The sequence below is a fragment of the Mustelus asterias genome, chromosome 1 (genome assembly GCF_964213995.1).
Source record: "Mustelus asterias chromosome 1, sMusAst1.hap1.1, whole genome shotgun sequence".
NCBI classification, from domain to species: domain Eukaryota; kingdom Metazoa; phylum Chordata; class Chondrichthyes; order Carcharhiniformes; family Triakidae; genus Mustelus; species Mustelus asterias.
This window is the reverse complement of record NC_135801.1, coordinates 164,944,391-164,970,363: the sequence shown is the minus strand read 5'-3', so window position 1 is coordinate 164,970,363 and position 25,973 is coordinate 164,944,391. Positions and strand designations below refer to the sequence as shown.

General features: G+C 43.9%; 1 protein-coding gene across 1 annotated transcript in view; it reads left to right on the top strand.

Moving 5' to 3' along the window:
• The window catches only part of me2 (malic enzyme 2, NAD(+)-dependent, mitochondrial), a 103,354-nt gene that overhangs the window by 26,814 nt on the left and 50,567 nt on the right, over positions 1-25,973 (top strand). The window contains exons 7-8 of the mRNA XM_078222343.1: positions 3,800-3,961; positions 9,147-9,250. Of these exons, the coding sequence (XP_078078469.1) occupies positions 3,800-3,961; positions 9,147-9,250 (266 nt within the window). The remainder of the gene's footprint in view (positions 1-3,799; positions 3,962-9,146; positions 9,251-25,973) is intronic.

The window sequence follows — 25,973 nt, the reverse complement described above, 5'->3', positions numbered from 1 at the left end:
GGGTTTGATTCCCGGATTGGGCTGTCTGAATGGAGTTTGCACATTCTCCCCGGGTCTGTGTGGGTTTCCTCCAGGTGCTCAGGTTTCCTCCCACAGTCCAAAGATGTGTGGGTTAGGTGGATTAGCCATGCTAAATTGCCCCTTTGTGTCAGGGGGGCTAGCTAGGGTAAATTCATGGGGTTATGGGGAAAGGGCTTTAGTGTGATTGTGGTCAGTGCAGACTTGCTGGGCCGAATGGTCTCCTTCTGCACTGTAAGGATTCTATGATTTGGTCCCCTCATGCTAGTCATTCCTATAGATTGTAAATAGATGTGCCCTTGCTCTGATCCTTGCAATATCCTTCAATCTGAAAATGACTTGTTTATTCCTAATTTCTATTTTCTGTCATTTCACCAACTCTGTCATTACTCATATGTAACTCTCCCTTCCAAACCCATCTTGTCCCATCACTTGCTATCTGGTACCTTATCAAATGTATTTTGAAAGTCCAAATAAGCTTCATCTACTCCTTCCTCATTCCTCTTTATCAGCCCAATTGGTTTTATTCTCAAAAATGTCTAATCAATTTGCCCTTTCAGAGGGCAAAGCCATATTGACTCTGCCTAATCATGATTGTTTTTAGTGCTGCGTTATCACATCCTCAGTAATGGGTTTCTGCATTTTCCTAACAACTGATTCAGGAACTTGAGGCTTTGTTAGAAGAGAGGCAGTGAAGTGCATGAGAGATGGACAGAGAAATAGTAATATGTGAAAGCTAGTCGTAAATGATGCTGAGGGAAAGGGGTGGGGATGGCAAGATTAGATCCTTGATGGAAGTAGGCCGAGATGGTGTCTTCCAAAATGGTGTAAGGAGTTGCAGGAGAGATTGGTATGTAAGATGACAATGCTTTCCAAGACGTGGGTGATGGGGAGCTTGGGTAGCTGGGCTGTCAGGAGATGACATAGTATTTTGAGGAATGGGATGCTTTGAAGGGGAGGGGAAACATGCCTTAAGACAGGGAAGTATTTAAATATCAGGATAAGGACTTGAAGAAAGTATATCACGTGGACAAGATTAACTTGGAGAGGAGATATGGAGATGCTCAAAAGAGGTGGCTCTGTAACAATGAGTCTGGGGATGGGGTAGGGGAGTGATTATGGGCTTAATGGCACAGAGAATAGTGAAAGGTCTCTCTTGGCAAGTCTAAGCCCCTAGCACTGGTTGAAGTACAGTAGTTAATGGACAGCTGAAAGCAAAATTGCTGAGTACTGAGGCTCTTGAGGTGCTGCTTCGTATAGGTTAAGTTTCTTTTCCAAGGGCAGATGGCTTGAAGGGAGCTTGGGGATATGGGTGACAATTCAGAAATGTCTATTAGTCTTAACAAGCAGAGGAATAGAGAGGCCATGGGAGCTGGCATGATCGAGGGATGGCTGTAAATCAGAGTAGAATAATTTGTATGGAGGAAGTTGGAGGGTTGTGGGTTTGGCAGAGAGAGGAGAGTGAGCCATGGTAAAGATGCAGAGGATGAGAAGTCATAGTGCAGTGACCAATTAAAGAAATGAGAGAAGGATACAGTATCTTGGGGACAAAGTTGAGGTGGTAGATGAGGATTTTAAGTCGAGAGGGGTAGAGCTGTTCAGATCCCATGGGGAATGTGATTGCCACTATATGCTATGTTATAAAGGATGTAATAACAGAACATTTAGAAATAACGTAAAATAATCGAGCCGAGTCAGTATGGCTTCATGAAGAGGAAATTGTGCCTGACAAATTTATTAGAATTCTTTGAGGTGGTAACAAGCACAATACATAAAGAACAACCATTTGATATAATATGCTTGAATTTTCAAGAAGCATTTGATAAGGTACCACTCGGGCTACTTAAGAGCCCATGGTGTTGTGGGTAGTATATTAGCATGGATAGAGGATTGGCTAACTAATAAACGATAGAGTTGGAATAAGAGGGGCATTTTCAGGATTCCAGCCTGGAACTAGTAGAATGCCACAGGGATCAGTGCTGGGGTCACAATTATTTATAATGTATGTTAATGTGTACCCGAGCAGGTGTTGGAGTGTGGGACTAGGGGATTTTCACAGTAAGTTCATTGCAGTGCTAATGTAAGCCTACCTCTGACACTAATAAATGAACTAATTATTTGAATGAGGGAAGTGAATATTGCCAAGTTTGCGGATGCCACAAAAATAGGTGTGAAGGCAAGTGGTGAGGATGACACAAAAGGGATATGGACAGATTAAGTGAGTGGACAAAAACTTGGCAGATGGAATATAACGTAGGAAAATGTGAAGTAATGCAGTTTGGTAGGAAGAATAAAGGAGCTGATTATTATTTAAATGGAGAAAGACTGCAGAAAGCTGCAGCACAGAGGGATTTGGGGCATACATCACAAAAAGCTAACATACAAATTCAATGGGTCATGGGGAAGGCAAATGGTATGTTGGCAAATCTTGCTAAAACTAAACGAGGCACGAGTTAGACCACATCTGGAATACTGCAAGTAGTTTTGGTCCCCTTATCCAAGGAATGGTATACTGGCATTGGAGGCAGTCCAGAGAAGGTTCACCTCGGTTGATCTTGGATATGGAGGGTTTTTTATTATGAAGAGAAGTTGAGTATGTTGGGCCTGTACTTATTGAAGTTTAGAAGAATGAGGCAACCTTATTGAGACATAGGATTCTGGGGGAGTTTGACAGGATAGATGCAGAGAGGTTGTTTCCCTTGTGGGATAGTCTAGGTCTAGATGGCATAATCTCAGAGTGAAGGGTCACCCATTTAAGATGAGGAGGAATTCCTTTTTGAGGGTGGTGAATCTGGAATTCTTTACCAGAGGTTGGGTCATTAAGTATGTTCAAGACAGATTTTTAATCCATAAGGGAATTGAGGGTCATGGGAATAAGACAGGAAAGTGGATTTGAGGATTATATCAGATCAGTCATAATATCATTGAATGGTGGAGCAGACCTAATGATCTGAATGGTTAAGTCTGCTCTGTCTTACTGCCTTATCTGATCTGGGAGTTGTTGATGTTTGAATCATTCCTCAATTTCAGAAAACTAAAATCTGAGTAAACTGGGGCTGTACTCATTGGAATTCAGAAGAATGAGGGGAGATCTTATAGAAACATATGAGATCATGAAGGGAATAGATAAGATAGAAGGAGGGAAGTTGTTTCCACTGGCGGGTGAAACTAGAACAGCCTCAAAATAAGGGAAAGCAGATTTAGGACTGAGTTGAGGGGAAACTTCTTCATACAAAGGGTTGTGAATCTGTGGAATTCCCTGCCCAGTGAAGCAGTTGAGGCTACCTCATTGAATGTTTTTAAGGCAAGGATAGATAAATTTTTGAGTAAAGGAATTAAAGGTTATGGTGAACGGGTGGGTAAGTGGAGCTGAGTCCACAAAAAGATCAGCCATGATCTTATTGAATGGCGGAGCAGGCTCGAGGGGCCAGATGGCCTACTCCTGCTCCTAGTTCTTGTGTTCTTATGTAAATGTATCTTAAATTTTCTAATCTGTGCAATGGGAAGAGAATTGGATAATTTGTTTAAATTCTTTCGTTACTGTTAATCCAAGTGCTACATTCTTGTAGAATAGCTAAGTACTTTTGCCTCAAGTGCACTTGGAATGTTTAACCTGATTTATTTTAGTAAATGCACTACAGGTACACAAAAATAGGGAAGATGAAATAGTTTCAGCTCACATAGTAATATAGTTTTTTAAATGTGAGAATACTTTGATTTTAAAGCATGTTGAATGGCTTGTTAGATTAGTAACTCATCATAATTTTATTTCTCATTTTAGGCTGTAGTTGTAACAGATGGAGAACGAATCTTGGGACTTGGAGATCTGGGGGTTTATGGGATGGGAATACCTGTGGGAAAGCTGTGCCTATATACAACATGTGCTGGAATTGATCCCCATACGTGCCTTCCTGTTTGTATCGATGTGGGTACTGACAATGAGGTAATTGCATGAACTAATCCAACTCTGCATTAATGGGATAATCAAATTTTAAGCATATCCACCCTATTTAAAAATACTTTGGATTTTTATTAAATACAGGTTTTCAACCCAAAATGATAGGTGTGTGTGTGTTGGGAGGGATTAAGCTTTCATGTTTTTAAGTCACTAGCTTGAGCCATCAGCCCAAGATCTGATGGGTGATATCTTCTTCAAACTAATTTTTTTTTGTTGTGTTTATATCATTTATTCTGAATATTGTGCAATATATTTTCAGTTATCTTTTCACTTTCTTGTAAATCAATGGGAGAGATGAGGCCACTGATTAGTATCCAGAGGGTCAGGCGAATGTTCTGTGGACATGGGTTCAAATCCCACAATGGCAGCTTGTGGAATTTAAATTCAATTAATAAAGCTAGTAATGGTGACTATGACAACTATCATCGATTGTTTTATTTGATTTATTATTGTCACATATTGGGATACAATGAGAAGTATTGTTCTTGCGCACTGTACAGACAAAACATACTCTTCATAGAGTACATAGGGGAGAAGGAAAAAAGAGGGTGCAGAATGTAGTGTTATAGTTGCAGATAGGGTGAAGAGAAAGATCAGCTAAATATATGATAGGACCATTCAAAAGTCTGTGGCAGCAGATACACTAGAGACAGATACACTAATGTTACAGTTGTAAAAATCCATCTGGTTCACTCATGTCCTTTGATTGAGGGAAATCTGCTATCCTATATTGGTTCGGCTTTGACTCCAGATCCACAGCAATGTAGTTGACTCTATCTGCCGTCTGTGCCCTAGGAAGCCACTGAGTTCAAGGGATCAGGAATGGGCAACAAATGGTGGTCTAGCTAATGACTCCCACATTCCATGAAAGAATGAAAAAAAATTGTTCCACTGATTTCTTTTTAATTCTTTCATGGGACATGGGCATCGCTGACTGGCCAGCATTTATTGCACATCTCCAGTTGCCCGAGTGCGGTTGAGAGTCAGCCATATTGTTGTGGCTCTGGAATCACATGTAGGCCAGACCAGGTAAGGACTGCCAATTTCCTTCCCTACAGGACATGAGTAAACCAGATGGGTTATTCTGACAATTGACAGTGGTTTCATGGTCCCCGTTAGGTTCTTAATTCCAGATTTTATTTTTAATTGAATTCAAATTTCACCATCTGCGATGGTGGGATTTGAACCCGTGTCCCCAGGGAATTGCTGAGTTTCTGCATTAATAGACTAGTAATAATATCATTAGGCCGTCTCCTCCCTTGGATAATCCTTAAAATGCATTTAAAATGTTTATTTGTCCATTAGATGGTTTACTTTATTCAACGTTTTTATAAGCAAATTGAAATAATAGCCTACTAGCCTACCGAAATCTTATCTGATTTCTTTCATTGTTTGAAATCATGTGATTGACTTCCATGCTGTTGTTGTTATAAGACTTCAAAGGGGATGGTTTCAGAACAAAGATGCATTAATATTCAAGTTTTCTATTTTTTAAATCTTTACAGTTCAGATTGTCTTTACAAGAGTACAAGAATTAGTAGCAAGAGCAGATTACATGGCTCATTGACCCAGCTCCGCCGTTCAATCCGAACATTGCTGATCTTGGATTCCTTTACATTGCATAATGATCCTTCAAGTCCTGTTAAACACTTTACTAGTCACAAAATCAAACAAGAAAAAGGAGGCAGTTCAGCTTGGTGTCTGTGTTGGTTCTTTGAAAGAGCTATCCAGTTAGTCTTGCACTTTGGGCCCTTTCCCATATGCATTTTCCTGTTAATTATATTTACTTATCTAAAGTACTTTGAGCGTAAGAACATAAGAAATAGGAGCAGGAGTAGGCCATCTAGCCCCTCGAGCCTGTCCCGCCATTCAATAAGATCATGGCTGATCTGAAGTGAATCAGTTCCATTTACCCGCCTGCTCCCCATAACCCTTAATTCACTTACCGATCAGAAATCCATCTATCCGTGACTTAAACATATTCAACGAGGTAGCCTCCACCACCTCAGTGGGCAGATAATTCCAGAGATTCACCACCCTCCGAGAAGAAGTTCCTGCTCAACTCTGTCCTAAACTGACCCCCCTTTTATTTTGAGGCTGTGTCCTCTAGTTCTGGTTTCCTTTCTAAGTGGAAAGAATCTCTCCACTTTTACCCTATCCAGCCCCTTCGTTATCTTATATGCCTCTATAAGATCACCCCTCAGCCTTCTAAACTCCGACGAGTACAAACCTAATCTACTTAATCTCTCCTCATAATCTACACCCCTCATCTCCAGTATCAACCTGGTGAACCTTCTCTGCACTCCCTCCAAGGCCAATATATCCTTTCACAAGTAAGGGGACCAAATCTGCACACAGTATTCCAGCTGCGGCCTCACCAATGCCTTGTACAGATGCAGCAAGACTTCTCTGCTTTTATATTCTATCCCCCTCGCGATAAATGCCAACATCCCATTTGCCTTCTTGATCACCTGTTGTACTTGCAGACTGAGTTTTTGCGACTCATGCACAAGGACCACCAGGTCCGTTTGCACAGTAGCATGTTGTAATTTTTTTCCATTTAAATAATCCAATTTGCTATTATTTCTTCCAAAGTGAATAACCTCGCATTTGCCAACGTTATACTCCATCTGCCAGATCCTCGTCCACTCACTCAGCCTATTCAAATCTCTCTGCAGACCTTCCGCTTCCTCCACGCAATTCACTTTCCCACTTATCTTTGTGTCGTCAGCAAACTTTGTTACCCTACGCTCAGTCCCCTCCTCCAGATCATCTATGTAAATAGTAAACAGTTGAGGCCCCAGCACCGATCCCTGCGGCACACCACTAGTCACCATCTGCCAACCAGAAAAGCACCATTTATTCCAACTCTCTGCTTCCTGTTGGATAGCCAATCCCCAATCCACGCTAACACCCTACCCCCAACTCCGTGTGCCCCAATCTTCTGCAGCAACCTTTTGTGAGGCACCTTATCGAATGCCTTTTGGAAATCCAAAAACACCACATCTACTGGTTCCCCTCCGTCGACCGCACTAGTCACATCTTCATAAAAATCCAGTAAGTTCGTCAAACACGACTTTCCTCTCATGAATCCATGCTGCATCTGCTTGATCGAACCATTCTTATCCAGATGGCCTGCTATTTCTTCTTTAATGATGGATTCCAGCATTTTCCCAACTACAGACGTTAAGCTAACTGGCCTGTAGTTACCCACCTTTTGTCTACTTTTTTAAACAGCAGCATAACAGTAGCCGTTTTCCAATCAGCTGGCACTACCCCAGAGTCCAGTGAATTTTGATAAATAACCACTAACGCATCCACTATTATCTCTGACATTTCTTTCAGTACCCTGCGATGCATTCCATCCGGGCCCATGAAACACCATCTTCCCCCCCGCCCCCCCAAAAAAACAGGGCTGGTAATGGAATGAGTTTATTGTCACATCTATTGTGATACAGTGAAAAGTATTGTTTCTTGCACGCTATACAGACAAAATGTATCCTTCATAGAATACATAGGGGAGAAGGAAAGGATGCAGGATATAGTGTTACAGACATAGCTAGGGTGTGGAGAAAAAGTACAGTTTTAAATGCATAGAATTAGAGGGTATGCTGGGGCAGCTCACAAGAAGTCTCCTCGCTCCGGCTTCTTTTTGTTGTTGGGTGTTAAAAGAGAAAAAAGGTAGGGAAAAAATGAAAGATGGTGGGTGTGATCTTACTGGTTCACCATGCTGGTCAACCGGCGTGACAAGCCGGAAAGATAGGGCAAGAGGTGAAAAATCAAGTTCACGCCCAGTTTCATGCCTCTCGCCATCTTGCTGGCACTGTTTTGTTAGAATGTAACCGGTGACAACTTTGTATTGGATGTAATGTAACCAGTGGTAACAAGATGAGGGTCAGCTGACCCAGTAAACCATGGAACCAATTACAGAATGATGTAATAGTCAGCTGACTAGCTGATTCACTATAAATAAGAACCTGTGTAGAATTGTGGGGAGCTTGGAGTGGCCCAGGGCGAGGCCCCAAGTTTGGAGTAATGGTGTTTCTTTATTAAACCCTTTCTTTGATAAGTTGGAGTAGGTTTTGTTATATTTTCATTATCTGCATTTGAAGAAACATGTTTTGCAGGTGAAATCAGCTTTGCACCCTTTGATTTCAATATTAATGACATGATTAACATGTCATTAATGAGCCCCAGATGCTATTGTCAGGGCTCAGTTACCTTAACCCCCTTCGCCGGTTGAGATCCCCACCAATGGGGACCAGACATGATGGCCTCGCCAGTGGGACCAGAGACCATTCAGGCCGTCGGATGTTTGGGAGCAGCAGCTGTTATGCTGCTGTTATGCTGCTGCCAATAAAAGATGAAAGTTGATCAGCATTTATAAGGACAAAATGGTGCGATGGCGAAATTGGGAGCTTATTGATTTTGATGTCCACTTGTGTCTGTATTAGTTCACTTGTTCACTTTGCAATTTAGCTTGCTTGTGTCTGCCATTTTTAATTTATTGATTCAATTGTAGCCAGTACTTTTAATTTACTACTGTGCTGCAGTATTTGAGTTCTTTTCAGCTTTGTTAGTGAGTCATGATGCATTTTATTGTTGCTTTGCTCCTGTGTTTCTGCTCGATTGGTTTGGTGTCAAAAATGCACATTCTTTTTCTAATTAAGTTGCTACTAATAAACTGGTGGAAATGTTTGAATATATGGTCATCACAAACAGTTTCAATATAACAGGCGTAACTCCTATGGTTGATACACACATGGGCTTCTTTTGACCACTAAGCCTGTTAACCTTGATGTCAACTGGGATCTGTTTCATTTCTTTCAAATATATAACCTCTCTGGAAAACAGTATGATAAAATTCTATGTGGGTATGTATTTATGTCTTCATGAGTATATCTCTTTCTTTGTTTCATATTGTGCATGTGCCTCTCTTGCTCTGTCTCATTGGCATTCTGTTTCATAATCTAAGCTGTGGGAAATGGGGACTGAATTCTGTTTGCAGAGGATGGCATTTCTCAGTTTGTTCTGAGTGGGAGTAATGTTTGTTAGGGTTTAAATACTTACATTTTTAAAGACCACGTGCCATTGGAGCTCCATAAAGTATAAAACTTGCTTAGGAGTGTTTCTTTTTAGTTTTTCAAAATGGTATTTTTTCTTTTTGTAGATGCTATTGAAAGACCCCTTTTATATGGGTCTTTACCAGAAGAGAGACCGTTCACACCAATACGACGAACTTCTTGATGAGTTTATGGAAGCAGTTGTATCCAAGTTAGTAAGCCTACTTTCTGACTGTCGAGACTTATAGAACATAGAACATTACAGCGCAGTACAGGTCCTTCGGCCCTCAATGTTGCGCCGACCAGTGGAACCAATCTAAAGCCCCTCTAATCTGCACTATTCCAATATTATCCATATGTTTATCCAATAACCATTTGAATGCTCTTAACGTTGACGAGTCCACTACTGCTGCAGGCAGGGCATTCCACGCCCTTATTACTCTCTGAGTAAAGAACCTACCTCTAACATCTGTCCTATATCTCTCACCCCTCAATTTAAAGCTATGTCCCCTTGTGCTAGCCATCACCATCCGAGGAAAAAGGCTCTCACTATCCACCCTATCTAATCCTCTGATCATCTTGTATGCCTCTATTAAGTCACCTCTTAACCTTCTTCTCTCTAACGAAAACAACCTCAAGCCCCTCAGCCTTTCCTCATACGATTTTCCCACCATACCAGGCAACATCCTGGTAAATCTCCTCTGCACCCTTTCCAACACTTCCACATCTTTCCTATAATACGGCGACCAGAACTGTACGCAAGTGCGGCCGCACCAGAGTTTTGTACAGTTGCAGCATGACCTCCTGGCTCCGAAACTCAATCCCTCTACCAATAAAAGCTAACACACCGTACGCCTTCTTAACAACCCTATCAACCTGGGTGCCAACTTTCAGGGATCTATGCACATGGACACCCAGATCCCTCTGTTCATCCACACTACCAAGTATCTTACCATTAGCCCAGTACTCTGTATTCCTGTTACTCCTTCCAAGGTGAATCACCTCACACTTTTCCGCATTAAACTCCATTTGCCACCCCTCAGCCCAGCTCTGCAGCTTATCTATGTCCCTCTGTAACCTGCCACTTCCCTCCGCACTGTCTACAACTCCACCGACTTTAGTGTCATCTGCAAATTTACTAATCCATCCTTCCACGCCCTCATCCAAGTCATTAATAAAAATGACAAACAGCAGTGGCCCCAAAACGGATCCTTGCGGTACACCACTAGTAACTGAACTCCAGGATGAATATTTCCCATCAACCACCACCCTCTGTTTTCTTACAGCTATCCAATTCCTGATCCAAACCACTAAATCATCCTCAATCCCATGTGTCCGTATTTTCTGCAAAAGCTTACCATGGGCAACCTTATCAAACGCTTTGCTGAAATCCATATACACCACATCAACCGCTTTACCCTCATCCACCTCTTTGGTCACCTTCTCAAAGAACTCCATAAGGTTTGTGAGGCACGACCTATCCTTCACAAAACCGTGCTGACTATCCCTAATCAAATTATTCCTTTCTAGGTGATTATAAATCCTATCTCTTATAATCCTTTCCAGAAGTAAGGCTCACTGGTCTATAATTACCAGGGTTGTCCCTACTCCCCTTCTTGAACAAGGGGACAACATTTGCTATCCTCCAGTCTTCTGGCACCGTTCCTGTAGACAATGACGACACAAAGATCAAAGCCAAAGGCTCTGCAATCTCCTCTCTAGCCTCCCAGAGAATCCTAGGATAAATCCCATCCAGCCCAGAGGACTTATCTATTTTTACCCTTTCCAGAATTGCTAACACCTCCTCCTTATGAACATCAATCCCATCCAGTCCAACAGCCTGCATCTCAGTACTCCCCTCGACAACACTGTCCCTCTCCAGTGTGAATACCGACAAAAAATATTCATTTAGTGCCTCTCCTATCTCTTCAGACTCCACGCACAACTTCCCACTACTGTCCTTGACTGGCCCTAATCTTACCCTAGTCATTCTTTTACTCCTGACATACCTATAGAAAGCTTTAGGGTTTTCCTTGATCCTACCTGCCAAAGACTTCTCATGTTCCCTCCTGGCTCTTAACTCTTTCTTTAGGTCCTTCCTGGCTAACTTGTAACTTTCAAGTGCCCGAACTGAGCCTTCACATCTCATCTTAACATAAGTCTCCTTCTTCCTCTTCACAAGAGACTCAACCTCCTTAGTAAACCACGGTTCCCTCACACGTCTGCTTCCTCCCTGCCTGACAGGTACATATTTATCAAGGACGCGTAGTAGCTGTTCCTTGAACAAGCTCCACATTACAATTGTGCCCATTCCCTGCAGTTTCCTTCCCCAACCTATGCCAGCTAAATCTCGCCTAATCGCATCATAATTTCCTTTCCCCCAGCTATAACTCTTGCCCTTTGGTATATACCTATCCTTTTCCATTGCTAAGGTAAATGTAATCGAATTGTGGTCACTGTCACCAAAGTGCTCACTTGCCTCCAAATCTAACACCCGGCCTGGTTCATTACCCAGTACCAAATCCAATGTGGCCTCGCTTCTTGTTGGTCTATCAACATACTGTGTCAGGAAGCCTTCCTGCACACATTGGACAAATACCGACCCATCTAAAGTACTCGAACTATCGCTTTTCCAGTCAATATTTGCAAAGTTAAAGTCCCCCAGTACAACTACCCTGTTACTTTCGCTCCTATCCAGAATCATCTTTGCAATCCTTTCCTTTACATCTCTGGAACTTTTCGGATGTCTATTAAAAAAAACTCCCAACAGGGTGACCTCTCCTTTCCTGTTTCTAACCTCAGCCCAAACTACCTCAGCCCAAACTACCTCAGTAGACGAGTCCTCATCAAATGTCCTTTCTGCCACCGTAATACTGTCCTTGACTAACAATGCCACACCTCCCCCTCTTTTACCACCTTCCCTGCACTTACTGAAACATCTAAACCCCGGAACCTGCAACAACCATTCCTGTCCCTGCTCTATCCATGTCTCCGAGATGGCCACAACATCGAAATCCCAGGTACCAACCCATGCTGCAAGCTCACCCACCTTATTCCGGATGCTCCTGGTGTTGAAGTATACACACTTCAAACCGCCTTCCTGCCTGCCAGTACACTCCTGCGACTCTGAAACCTCATCCATGACCTGACTACTCTCAACCTCCTGTACACCGGAGCTACAATTCAGGTACCCACCCCCCTGCTGAATTAGTTTAAACCCTCCCGAAGAGCATTAGCAAATCCTCCCCCCCTCCCCCCCCAAGATATTGGTACCCCTCTGGTTCAAGTGCAGACCATCCTGTTTGTAGAGGTCCCACCTACCCCAGAAAGAGCCCCAATTGTCCAGGTATCTGAATCCCTCCCTCCTGCACCATCCCTGTAACCACGTGTTCAACTGCTCTCTCTCCCTATTCCTCTCCTCACTATCATGTGGCACGGGTAACAAACCCGAGATAACAACTTTGTTTGTTCTAGCCCTAAGCTTCCACCCTAACTCCCTGAATTTCTGCCTTGCATCCCCATCCCTTTTCCTACCTATGTCTTGAGTGCCTATGTGAACCACAACTTGGGGCTGGTCCCCCTCCCCCTTAAGGATTTCGAAAACACGATCCGAGACATCATGGACTCTGGCTCCTGGGAGGCAACACACCAACCACGAGTCTCTCTCGTTCCCGCAGAATCTCCTCTCCGTCCCTTTAACTATGGAGTCCCCAATGACTAATCCTCTACTCCCCCCCCCCCCCCCCCCCCCCCTTCCCTTCTGAGCCACAAGGACAGACTCTGAGCCAGTGACCTGTACACCATGGCTTACCCCTGCTAAGTCGTCCCCCCCTAACAGCATCCAAAAGTGTACTATCCCCAATTTCTACTACATTTTTTGTTTCTCCCCCCACTTGGATGGCTCCCTGTACCTTGGTGCTGTGGTCAGTTTGCTCATCCTCCCTTTCCCTACCCTTCTGAGCTGCCGGGCCGGACTCTGTGCCAGAGGCACGGCCACTGTTGCTTCCCCCAGGTAGGCTGCTCCCCCAACAGTACTTAAACAGGAGTACTTATTTTTAAGGGGCACAGCCACTGTGGGAGGGTGAGCACCGCACTGTGGGAGTCGGTGCTGAGGGTACTCTCTAGACCTGACCTTTTCCCTTCCCCTTCCTAACCGTGACCCACTTGTCTGTCTCCCGTGGCCCCAGTGTGACCACCTGCCTGTAACTCCTATCTATCACCTCCTCATTCTCCCTAACCAGACGAAGGTAATTGAGCTGCAGTTCCAGTTCCCCAATGCGGTCCCTTAGGAGCTGCAGCTCGACGCACCTGGTGCAGATATGGACGTCCGGGCGGCTAGCTGACTCCAGGACCTCCCACATCCGACACTGAGAACAACAAACTGGCCTCACAATCATAATTCCCCCTTTCTTCCAATGAGACAGGAAAAGCTGTCTAAACCTACCCCACCTCTGCCTGTTTACGCCGAAGCCCGATGAGCCAAAGCCCGTTAGCTCTCACTCTGCTTCCCACTCACTCCACTGTCCGCTCCCGTGCTGCCCGCTCAAAAGTGCGGCCTGCTTTTTAACCCTCCAAAAAACCTTCCCAGGCTTCTCCTGGGCCTACTTCCTGTTTTGGAAAAATAAAACCTCCGATTTTTAACACAAATTTAACTGAAAAATAAATCAATCAAATGCAGAAACTTAGCTTCACAAAAAGTAAAACTGCATTTTCCTCTTGCGTGCTCTCATCAAGCTTTATCTGTAGGGGCAAAAAAGCCTTTGTTAGCAGTTATCTGTAGTCCATGGTAGCATCCATTGAATCCTTACAGTGCAGAGGAGGCCATTCAGCCCATCAAGTCTGCACTGACCACAATCCCACCTGGGCCCTATCCCTGTAATCCCGTGTATTTACCCTTCTAATCCCCTGACGCTAAGGGGCAATTTAGCATGGCCAATCCACCTAACCACATCTTTCAGACTGTGGGAGGAAACCCACGCAGATACAGGAAGAACATGCAAACTCCACACACAGTCACCTAAGGCCGGAATTGAACCCGGGCCCCTAGTGCTTTGAGGCAACAGTGCTAACCACTATGCCACCGTGCTGCCCCGTACAATGATAGGCATTTAGTGTTAAATGTAATGGTATTTCTTGGATGCCAAGCTAGGCATGTGCTTTGGTCCAGCTAGCAGTAACAATGTAAAGCCACAGGGGTTTCAGCACAAGTGTGAGTTGTGATCACAGGATATCAACATTGTCCCAAACATCGCTAATTTCATGCTATAAACAAAATTTGTCTTGTGATTTTCCTAAATTATAAAACAAACCCAAACACCTAATTATCAGCTTATTGAAAATTGCATGCTTGTTTCCATTGTATCTGTGTTCATTGCATATTGCTACTAAGCTGTATTGCATGCACAATGCTGAGTCAACTGCATATAAACCTACCAAGGGCCCACCAGTAGATTTGTTTTGAGGGTCTTCCCTCCTTTATCCCCATCAGTACCCACTTCCCCTGCAAAAAAACAGTTGGCTAGTGATCTGTTGGTTTTAATTTTCCAAAATTGCCTAGATTTGCAGAAGGTCCCATTACACTGGAAAATAGCTAATAAGAACTAGGAACAGGAGTTGGTCCCTCGAGCCTGCTCTGTCATTCATTAAGGCTGATCTTTTTGTGGACTCAGCTCCACTTACCCGCCTGCTCACCTGCCCGCTCACCACTCTTTCTTCACCCAAAGAGTGTTGAGCCTGTGGAATTCATTATCACAGGAAGTAGTTGATGTGAAAGCATTGAATGTATTCAAGAGGTGGCTAGATATAGCACTTGAGGTGAACGGGATCAAAAGTTATGGGGAGAAAGCAGGATTAGGTTATTGAATTGAATGGCGGAGCAGGCCTGAAGGGCCAAATGGCCCCTTCCTGCTCCCATCCTCCATGATGCTATGAGTAAACATAGTTTTGAGAAAGAAAAAGCATATTTTGCCAATTTATTAGAGTTCTTTGAGGTAATGTGCTGGATAAAGGGGAACTGGTGGATGTGCTGAACTTCGATTTTCAAGAAGATGTTTGATAGGGTGTTAAATCAAAGGTTCTTGTGGAAAATAAAAGCTCAAGCTGTAGGGGTACCACATTGGCATGAATAGAAGATTGGCTCACTAACAAGAGAGAATTGGCATAAACAGGTCATTTTCTGGTTGACAAGATGTAACGAGGGATGTGCCACAGGGATCAGTATTGGGGCTTCAACCTCTTCCAATTTTTATAAATTATTTTGAAGAGACCATAGAACCATAGAAAATTACAGCTCAGAAACAGGCCTTTTGGCCCTTCTTGTCTGTGCCGAACCATTTTTTGCCTAATCCCACTGACCTGCACTTGGACCATATCCCTCCACACCTCCCTCATCCATGAACCCGTCCAAGTTTTTCTTAAATGTTAAAAGTGACCCCGCATTTACCACTTTATCCGGCAGCTCATTCCACACTCCCACCACTCTCTGCGTGAAGAAGCCCCCCCCTAATATTCCCTTTAAACTTTTCTCCTTTCACCCTGAACCCATGCCCTCTGGTTTTTTTCTCCCCTAGCCTCAGCGGAAAAAGCCTGCTTGCATTCACTCTATCTATACCCATCAAAATCTTATACACCTCTATCAAATCTCCCCTAAATCTTCTACGCTCCAGGGAATAAAGTCCCAACCTATTCAATCTCTCTCTGTAACTCAGCTTCTCAAGTCCCGGCAACATCCTTGTGAACCTTCTCTGCACTCTTTCAACCTTATTTACATCCTTCCTGTAACTAGGTGACCAAAACTGTACACAATACTCCAAATTCGGCCTCACCAATGCCTTATATAACCTTACCATAACACTCCAACTTTTATACTCGATACTCCGATTTATAAAGGCCAATGTACCAAAGGCACTCTTTACGACCCTATCCACCTGTGACGTCACTTTTAGGGAATTCTGTACCTGTATTCCCAGATCCCTCTGTTCAACTGCACTCTTCAGAGTCCTACCATTTACCCTGTACGTTCTACTTTGGTTTGTCCTTCCAATGTGCAATATCTCTCACTTGCCTGCGTTAAATTCCATTGGCCATTTTTCAGCCCATTTTTCTAGTTGGTCCAAATCCCTCTGCAAGCTTTGAAAACCTTCCTCACTGTCCACTACATCTCCAATCTTTGTATCATCAGCAAACTTGCTGATCCAATTTACCACATTATCATCCAGATCATTGATATAGATGACAAACAACAATGGACCCAACACCGATCCCTGCGGCACACCACTAGTCACAGGCCTCCACTCAAAGAAACAATCCTCCACAACCACTCTCTGGCTTCTTCCATTGAGCCAGTGTCTAATCCAATTTACTACCTCCCCATGTATACCCAGCGACTGAACCTTCCTAACTAACCTCCCATGAGGAACCTTGTCAAAGGCCTTGCTGAAATCCAGGTAGACAACATCCACCGCCTTCCCTTCATCCACTTTCCTGGTAACCTCCTCGAAAAACTCTAATAGTTTGGTCAAACATGACCTACCACGCACAAAGCCATGTTGACTCTCCCTAATAAGTCCCTGTCTATCCAAATATTTGTAGATCCTATCCCTTATCACACCTTCCAATAACTTGCCCACCACCGACATCAAACTTACTGGCCTATAATTTCCCGGATTTCTTTTGGAACCTTTTTTTAAACAACGGAACAACATGAGCCACCCTCCAATCATCCGGCACCTCCCCCGTGAATACTGACATTTTAAATATGTCTGCCAGGGCCCCTGCAAGTTCAACACTAGCTTCCCTCAAGGTCCGTGGGAATACCCTGTCTGGTCCTGGGGATTTATCCACTCTGATTTGCCTCAAGACAGCGAGCTCCTCCTCCCCTTTAATCTGTAAAGGTTCCATGACCTCCCTACCTGTTTGCCCTATTTCCGTAGACTCCATGCCCGTTTCCTCAGTAAATACAGATGCAAAAAAACCATTTAGTATCTCCCCCATCTCTTTTGGTTCCATACACAGTCTCCCACTCTGGTCTTCAAGAGGACCAATTTTATCCCTCACTTATCCTTTTGCTCCTAACATACCTATAGAAGCTCTTTGGATTTTCCTTCACTCTGTCTGCCAAAGCAACCTCATGTCTTCTTTTAGCCCTCCTGATTTCCCTCTTAAGTAGCTTCTTGCACTTTTTATACTCCTCGAGCATCTGATCTGTTCCTTGCTGCCTGTACATTTCATACAACTCTCTCTTCCTCTTAATCAGTGTTACAATCTCCCTCGACAACCAAGGTTCCTTATTCCTATTTACTTTGCCTTTAATTCTGACAGGAACATACAAACTCTGCACTCTCAAAATTTCTCCTTTGAAGGCCTCCCACTTTCCATTTACATCCTTACCAGAGAACAGCCTGTGCCAATCCACACTTCCCAGATCCCTTCTCATTTCATCAAATTTGGCCTTTTTCCAGTTCAGAACTTCAACCCGAGGACCAGATCTATCCTTATCCATGATCAGGTTGAAACTAATGGCATTATGATCACTGGATCCAAAGTGTTCCCTCACACTCACATCCATCACCTGCCCTAACTCATTTCCCAATAGGAGATCCAATATCGCATCCTCTCTAGTTGGCACCTCTATATACTGATGTAGAAAATTCTCCTGAACACATTTTACAAACTCTACCCCGTCTAAACCTTTAACAGTATGGGAGTCCCAATCTATATGTGGAAAATTAAAATCCCCTACTATCACAACTTTGTGTTTCTTGCAGTTGTCAGCTATCTCTCCGCTGATTTGCTCCTCCAATTCTCGCTGACTATTGGGTGGTCTATAATACAACCCCATTAATGTAGTCATACCTTTCCTGTTTCTCAGCTCCACCCATAGGGCCTCTGTAGACAAGCTCCCTAATCTATCCTGCCTGAGTACCGCTGTAACATTTTCCCTGACCAACAATGCCACCCCCCACCTTTTATCCCTCTGCCTCTATCCCGCCTGAAACATTGGAACCCTGGAACATTGAGCTGCCAGTCCTGCCCCTCCTGTAGCCAAGTTTCACTAATGGCTATAATGTCATATTTCCATGTGTCTATCCACGCCTTCAGCTCATCTGCCTTCCCCACAATACTCCTGGCATTGAAATAGACACACCTTAAAAGATTATTTCCACCACACTCTACCCTTCCATTTGTGATTTTGCTTGAACTAACCTGTCTTTTTACCCCTGCTCCACTATCTGCTCTGGCATTCTGGTTCCCATCCCCCTGCAAATCTAGTTTAAACGCTCCCCAATAACACTAGCAAATCTCCCTGCGAGTATATTGGTCCCCTTGTAGTTTAGGTGTAACCCGAAGGTATGTTTGCTAAATTTGTTGATGGCGCACAGATGGATAGAAAATTAAGCTGTGAAGAGGGCATTCTGAGACTACAAAGGGATAGAGATAGGTTGTAAATGGGCATAGATACGGAAAATGGAGTATAATATGGGAAATTATCTATTTTAACAGGGAGGGAAAAAAAACGTAAAAGATTGCAGAGCACTGAGATGCAGAAGGATCTCGCTGTGCATTAATTGCAAAACGTTAGTATTCAGGTACAGCATATAATTAGGAAAGCTAATAGAATGTTATTTCTTATTGCAATGGGAATTGACTACACAAGTAGAGAGTTTATGCTTCATTTATGAAGGGCAATCTGTATTACTCTGTACAATATTGGCTGCCTTATTCAAGAAAGGATATAAATGCGTTGGAAGCAGTTCAGATAAGGATAACCAAACTAATACATGGAATAGGTGGGTTGTCTTACGAGGAAAGATTGGATGGGCTAGGCTTGTATCCACTGGAGCTTAGTAAGAAGCGACCTAATTGAAATGAATAAGATCCTGAGGGGACTTGACGGGGTGGATATGGAAAGGATGTTTCCTCTTGTGGGAGAATCTAGAACTGGGGCCCACTGTTTAACAATAAGGGGTCTCCCATTTAGGACAGAGATTAAGATTTTTTTTTTCTCAGAGGGTAGTGAGTCTTTGGAACTCTCTCTTCCTCAAAAGGGGGTGGAAGCAGAGCATTTGAGCATTTTTAAGGCGGAGATAGATATCAGCCATGAACTTGTTGAGTGGTTGAGCAAGCTCAAGGGACCAAGTGGCCCTATTCCTGTTCCTAATTCATTTGTTCGTACTTACTTGGAAAAATAAGTCGTGAGGATGCAGATTGACTGCAAAGAAATATAGATGTGTTAGCGAGGGTGAAAGAGCATGAGAAAGATAAATAGAAAAACTGATTTTTTTTAAAAATGGTGAGAAACTAGGAACTATTGATATTCAAAAGGATCTGGATGTCCTTGTGCATGAATTTCAAACTTGATGTGCAGGTAAGGGAAGTGGTACATTTTTATTACAAAGGGATTGGAGTATGAGTAAATAAATTTTATTGCAATTGTATTGGTAAGGCCACACATGGGCTATTATGAGCAGTTCTGGCCTCCTAGCCTTGGCTGGAAGGAGTATAACAAAATAAACTTAAAGTTTCACTCGGCTGGTTCCTGGTATGAGGAGTCCTTCTGTGAAGTGATTGAATAGGCTCGGCCTGCATTTCGAACAATGCAAGGTGATCTCATTAAAGAATATAAAATTTCCGAAGAAACTTGATGGGGCTAATGCTAAAAGGATGTTACTTCTGACTGATAAGTTATGAATTTGGATAAGGCCATCTAGAAACATAGAAACTAGAAACAGGAGGAGGCCATTCGGCCCTCTGAGCCTGCTCTGCCATTGGCTGATCATCGAATTCAATATCCTGATCTCGCCCCCCCCCCACCACCACCACCACCACCACATCCCTTGATCCCTTTAGCCCCAAGAGCTATATCTAATGTCTTCTCAAAATCAGACAGCGTTTTGACCTCAATTGCTTTCTGTGGTAGTGATTTTCACACATTCACCAATCTCTGGGTGAAGAAATTTCTTCTCACCTCAGTTCTAAAAGGTTTACTCCTTATCCTCAAACTATGACCCCTAGTCCTGGACTCCCCCACAATTGGGAACATTCTTTCTGAATCTACCCTGTCTAACCCTATTAGAATTTTAAAAGTTTCCGTGAGATTCCCTCTCGCTCGTCTAAACTCCAGTGAATATAATCCTAACTGACTTAGTCTCCCCTCATACGACAGACCTGTCATCCCAGGAATCAGCCTGGGTATACCTTCGCTGTATCCCCTCTATAGCAAGGACATCCTTCCTCAGCCAAGGACACCAAAACTGCACACAATACTCCAGGTGTGGCCTCACCAATGCCCTGTACAATTGCAGCAAAACATCCCGATACTCCAATCCTCCCGCTCTGAAGGCCAACATACCATTTGCTGCCTTTACTGCCTGCTGTACCTGCACACTTACTTTCAGTGATGCACAAGGACACCAAGGTCTCGCTGAGTATCCACCTCTCTCAATTCAAGTAGTAATCTGTTTTCCTGGTACTGCTACCAAGGTGGATAACCTCACATGTATCCACATTATACTGCACCTGCCATTCAGATGCCACACAACCAGCCTGTCCAAATCACGCTGAAACATTTCTGCATCCTCATAGCTCACCCTCCCACCCAATTTTGTATCATCTGCAAATTTGGAGATACATTCCAAATCAATATATAATGTGAACAATTGTGGTCCTAGCACCAATCCCTGTGGAACCCCACTGGTCACTGACTGCCAAACAGAAAATTACCCATTTATGCCAACTCTTTGCTTTCTATCCATCTCATTCCCATGTGCTTTAACTTTACATAGTCTGTTATGTGAGACCTTGTCGAAAGTCTAAATAAAACACATCCACTGGTTCTCCTCAGTCAACTCTACTAGTTACAGCCTCAGAGTTCCAATAGATTTGTCAAGCATGATTTCCCCTTTGTAAATCCATGCTGACTTTGTCTGATTATACCACTGCCTTCCAAATGCTGAGTTATGAAATCCTTGATAAAAGACTAGCAACTTCCCCAGTACTGACATTAGGCTCACTGGTCTATAGTTCCCTGTTTCCTCTTTACCTCCCTTTTTGAATAGCGGGCTTACATTAGCTACCTTCCAATCTGTAGGAACTATTCCAGAATCTCGGGGCCACCTCCTTAAGTACTCTGGGATGAAGATTATCAAGACCTGGAGATTTATCCACCTTCAATCCCATCAATTTCCCCAGAACCATTTCTCTACATACTGCTGATTTCCTTCAGCTCTTCACTAAAACTTGTTTCTCTCAGAACTTCTGGCACATTATTCATGTCTTCTTTTGTGAAGACAAGCAAAAGTACAAACTTAATTCCTCAGCCATTTCTTTATTCCTGTTATGAATTCTCCTGTTTCTGACTAAAGGTCATTATGACACAGAAGGAGGCCATTGGGCCCATATAGTCCATGCTGGCTCTTGTGTAGAGCAATCCACTCGGTTCCATTCCCCTGCTGTATCCCCATTAGCTTGCAAGTGTATTTCCCTCTACTCGCTATCCAGTTTCCTTTTGAAATCGTTCATTGTCGCCATACCAGCCTCGTAGCCAGTGAGTTCACAATCATTACCCTTTCCTGCATGAGAGTATTTCTTCACATCATCTAGCATCACTTGCCGAATGGGCGGCACAGTGGTTAACACTGCTGCCTCATGGCGCAAGGATCAGTTCCCGGCTTGGGTCACTATATCTGTGTGGAGTTTGCATGTTCTCCCTGTATCTGTGTGAATTTCCTCTGGATGTTGTGGTTTCCTCCCACAGTCCAAAGATTTACAGGTTAGGTGCATTGGCTTTTCTAAATTCTCCTTCAGTTGCACTGGAGTGTGGCGACTAGTGGATTTTCACAGTAACTTCATTGCAGTGTGAATATAAGCCTACTTGCGACTACTAAATAAACTTTATTTTAAATGATTCTGTATCCCTTTGACCTCGTGCAATCATCTAATAGGAACAACTTTCCTTTGTTTGCCTTATCTAAACCTGTCGATGAATGGATTCAAGAGGCAGCTAGATATAGCACTGGGGCAAGCGTGATCAAAGGTTATGGGGAGAAAGCAGGATTAGGCTATTGAGTTGGACAATCAGCCATGATCGTAATGAATGGTGGAGCAGGCTCAAAGGGCCAAATGACGACCTCCTATCTTCTATGTTTCTATAATCTTGTACACCTTTATCAAACTTCCCCATAATTTCCTTTGCTCCATGGGAAACAACCCCCGCTTCTCCAACCAAACTTGTTAGCTAAAATGCCTCATCCTGGAACCTGTCCGGTAAATCTCCTCTGCACCTTCCCGAGGACTTTCACATCTTTCTAGAAGTGTGGTGACCAGACCACAGTACTTTGGTCGTGGCCTAACCAGTGATTTATAAAGGTTTTGCATAAATTTCCTACATTTGCATTCAATACTCTGATTATCAAAAAACCCGATATGCTTTGCTAAATGCCCTACCAATGGGTGTGATCTGTCGGCCCTGTTCACCATGGGCGTGAATCCACTTATGGTTGCTAAATCTGACAAGTGGCCAAAAGTGGGACTTGCCCTTACGTGATCTCAGTTTGAGATCTTTCCTGTCACCTGCCAGTGATGTGATGAAGCTCATGTCCATCATGAATTTACATATTTTGATATAATTAAAGGGCTTTGATGCCATAGCTTCCATCCACGACATATCCTCTCCCCATGTGACATCACGCCAACATGAATCACTGCTGGTTTTCAAAGGCAAAAACCAGTTGTGATGACCATGCTGGGGGCATGCAGGTTCCTAGAGGCCCTGGAGGTTGAGAGGCAAGGCTGATGTTGCCCCCTGATAGTGCCATGGTATGGCCTTCTGGGGCAGTGCCAAGTGGGCACCTGAAGCGGGGAGGGGGTTCCCCCTTGTATGTGTTGGGGGTGAGTGCCAGCTGTACTGCTGTGGTGGTGGAGTGGTTGGGGGGGGGGGGCCTCCAATGCTGGTCTCTGGGGGGGGGGGCCTCCAATGCTGGTCTCTGGGGGGGGGGGCGCCTCCAATGCTGGTCTCTGGGTGGGGAGAGTACCCCTGATACTTCCAATGTGGTGGCGGACTGGGGGGCAGTTCCTCCATGACTGGAGGGTTAGAAGAACGCAGATCAGGGTGCCCTTTTTAAAGATGGCACCCCAATCTTGGCAGAGCCAACCTTGCCGGCACCATTACCCCCTCTCAACCCATGAGTGATGGCGTAAACCAGACCCCCTAATTTTTTGTGCACGACGTGCCAGAAAACTCGGCTGTGTTCCTGGAGAGAAACATACCAGATTTCATTTAGTTTGACACTCTGGTAAATCTTAGGAAAATTCTTCTCAATAGATCCTGCCACCTTCGGATATATATGCACAGGAATTCCAAGGTCTCTCTTTTCCTTCATTCTCTTTAAAATTGTGTCTTTAAGTCGATATTGCCTCTATCCCTTCTGCCAATGTGCTTCATCCTTGGTATTAAATTCATTTTGCCATTTGTCAGCCTAGTCATTCTGCCAGCTTGTCTTGTTGCAGCTGATTGGTATATTTCTTATTGTTTGCCACACCTTCAGGTTTGATATCATAGGCAAATTTGAAATTTTACTGTATTGCCACATTAGTGACCCCTGGGAAACACCACTGTGTACCTTTTTTCCAGTCTGAAAAGCAATCATTCACTATGATTTTCTGTTTTTTGTCATATGCTCATTTTTTATTCAAAGTTGACACTGGTCTTCCCTCAACCCTCCACTGATTCATAAGCTTCACTTTTTTTTTTAACCAGACTTTTTGTGGTATTTTGTAAAATGTTTTGTTCGAGTGAGATGACAAATTTCTCCACTCAATGGTTATGAATCTTTGGAATTCTCTACCTCCGAGAGCTGCGGTGTTCAGTCATTGAGTACATTCAAGATAAAGATCAATAGATATTTAGATACTAAAAGAATCGAGGGATATAGGAATTGTGTAGAAATGTGGATTTGAGGTAGAAAATCAGCCATGATCTTATTGAATGGTTGAAATTTGATAAATACAAGAACAAAGAACAGTACAGCACAGGAAACAGGCCCTTCGGCCCTCCAAGCCTGTGCCGCTCCTTGGTCCAACTAGACCAATCGTTTGTATCCCTCCATTCCCAGGCTGCTCACTTGACTATCCAGGTAAGTCTTAAACGATGTCAGCGTGTCTGCCTCCACCACCCTACTTGGCAGCGCATTCCAGGCCCCCACCACCCTCTGTGTAAAAAAACATCCCTCTAATATCTGAGTTATACTTCGCCCCTCTCACCTTGAGCCCGTGACCCCTCGTGATCGTCACCTCCAACCTGGGAAAAAGCTTCCCACTGTTCACCCTATCTATACCCTTCATAATCTTGTATACCTCTATTAGATCTCCCCTCATTCTCCGTCTTTCCAGGGAGAACAACCCCAGTCTACCCAATCTCTCCTCATAGCTAAGACCCTCCATACCAGGCAACATCCTGGTAAACCTTCTCTGCACTCTCTCCAATGCCTCCACGTCCTTCTGGTAGTGCGGCGACCAGAACTGGACGCAGTACTCCAAATGTGGCCTAACCAGCGTTCTATACAGCTGCATCATCAGACTCCAGCTTTTATACTCTATACCCCGTCCTATAAAGGCAAGCATACCATATGCCTTCTTCACCACCTTCTCCACCTGTGTTGCCACCTTCAAGGATTTGTGGACTTGCACACCTAGGTCCCTCTGTGTTTCTATACTCCTGATGACTCTGCCATTTATTGTATAACTCCTCCCTACATTATTTCTTCCAAAATGCATCACTTTGCATTTATCCGGATTAAACTCCATCTGCCACCTCTCTGCCCAATTTTCCAGCCTATCTATATTCTGCTGTATTGCCCGACAATGCTCTTCGCTATCCGCAATTCCAGCCTTCTTCGTGTCATTCGCAAACTTGCTGATAACACCAGTTACACCTTCTTCCAAATCATTTATATATATCACAAATAGCAGAGGTCCCAGTACAGAGCCCTGCGGAACACCACTGGTCACAGACCTCCAGCCGGAAAAAGACCCTTCGACCACTACCCTCTGTCTCCTATGGCCAAGCCAGTTCTCCACCCATCTAGCCACTTCTCCTTGTATCCCATGAGCCTTAACCTTCTTAACCAACCTGCCATGTGGGACTTTGTCAAATGCCTCACTGAAATCCATATAGACGACATCCACGGCCCTTCCTTCATCAACCGTTTTTGTCACTTCCTCAAAAAACTCCACCAAATTTGTAAGGCACGACCTCCCTCTTACAAAACCATGCTGTCTGTCACTAATGAGATTGTTTTGTTCTAAATGCACATACATCCTGTCTCTAAGAATCCTCTCCAACAACTTCCCTACCACGGACGTCAAGCTCACCGGCCTATAATTTCCTGGGTTATCCCTGCTACCCTTCTTAAACAACGGGACCACATTCGCTATCCTCCAATCCTCAGGGACCTCACCCGTGTCCAAAGAAGCGACAAAGATTTCCGTCAGAGGCCCAGCAATTTCATCTCTCGTCTCCCTGAGCAGAAGGGAGAACCTTTGCAGGACTCAGAAGGGCAGGGGCGAGGGATGAGTTAAATTGCACTTGTATAAAGCTGGCATGGACAACAAGTTGTGTATCTTGGTGTGTAATTTTACCTTCAAGAATCCTCAACCTACCCCCACCCTGATAAGGTAGCATTTATCACAGTGAAGTATAAACTGTTCTACTTCGTTTCCACTGGCCAATCTTTTATGACAGTGTGACAGTGTCCCACAGATGATTTCCAGGAACAGAGTCGAGCCATGTCCCCCTCTTCCCTGCCCAACATTGCCATAAACCTGTTGGACTTTAACCTGGTGTTGTTAAACTTCTTATGTGTTTACCCCAGTCCAACGCCGGCATCTCCACATCAACATTGCCATGCCCAATCCTCAAACTAATTCTCTTCTAAAGA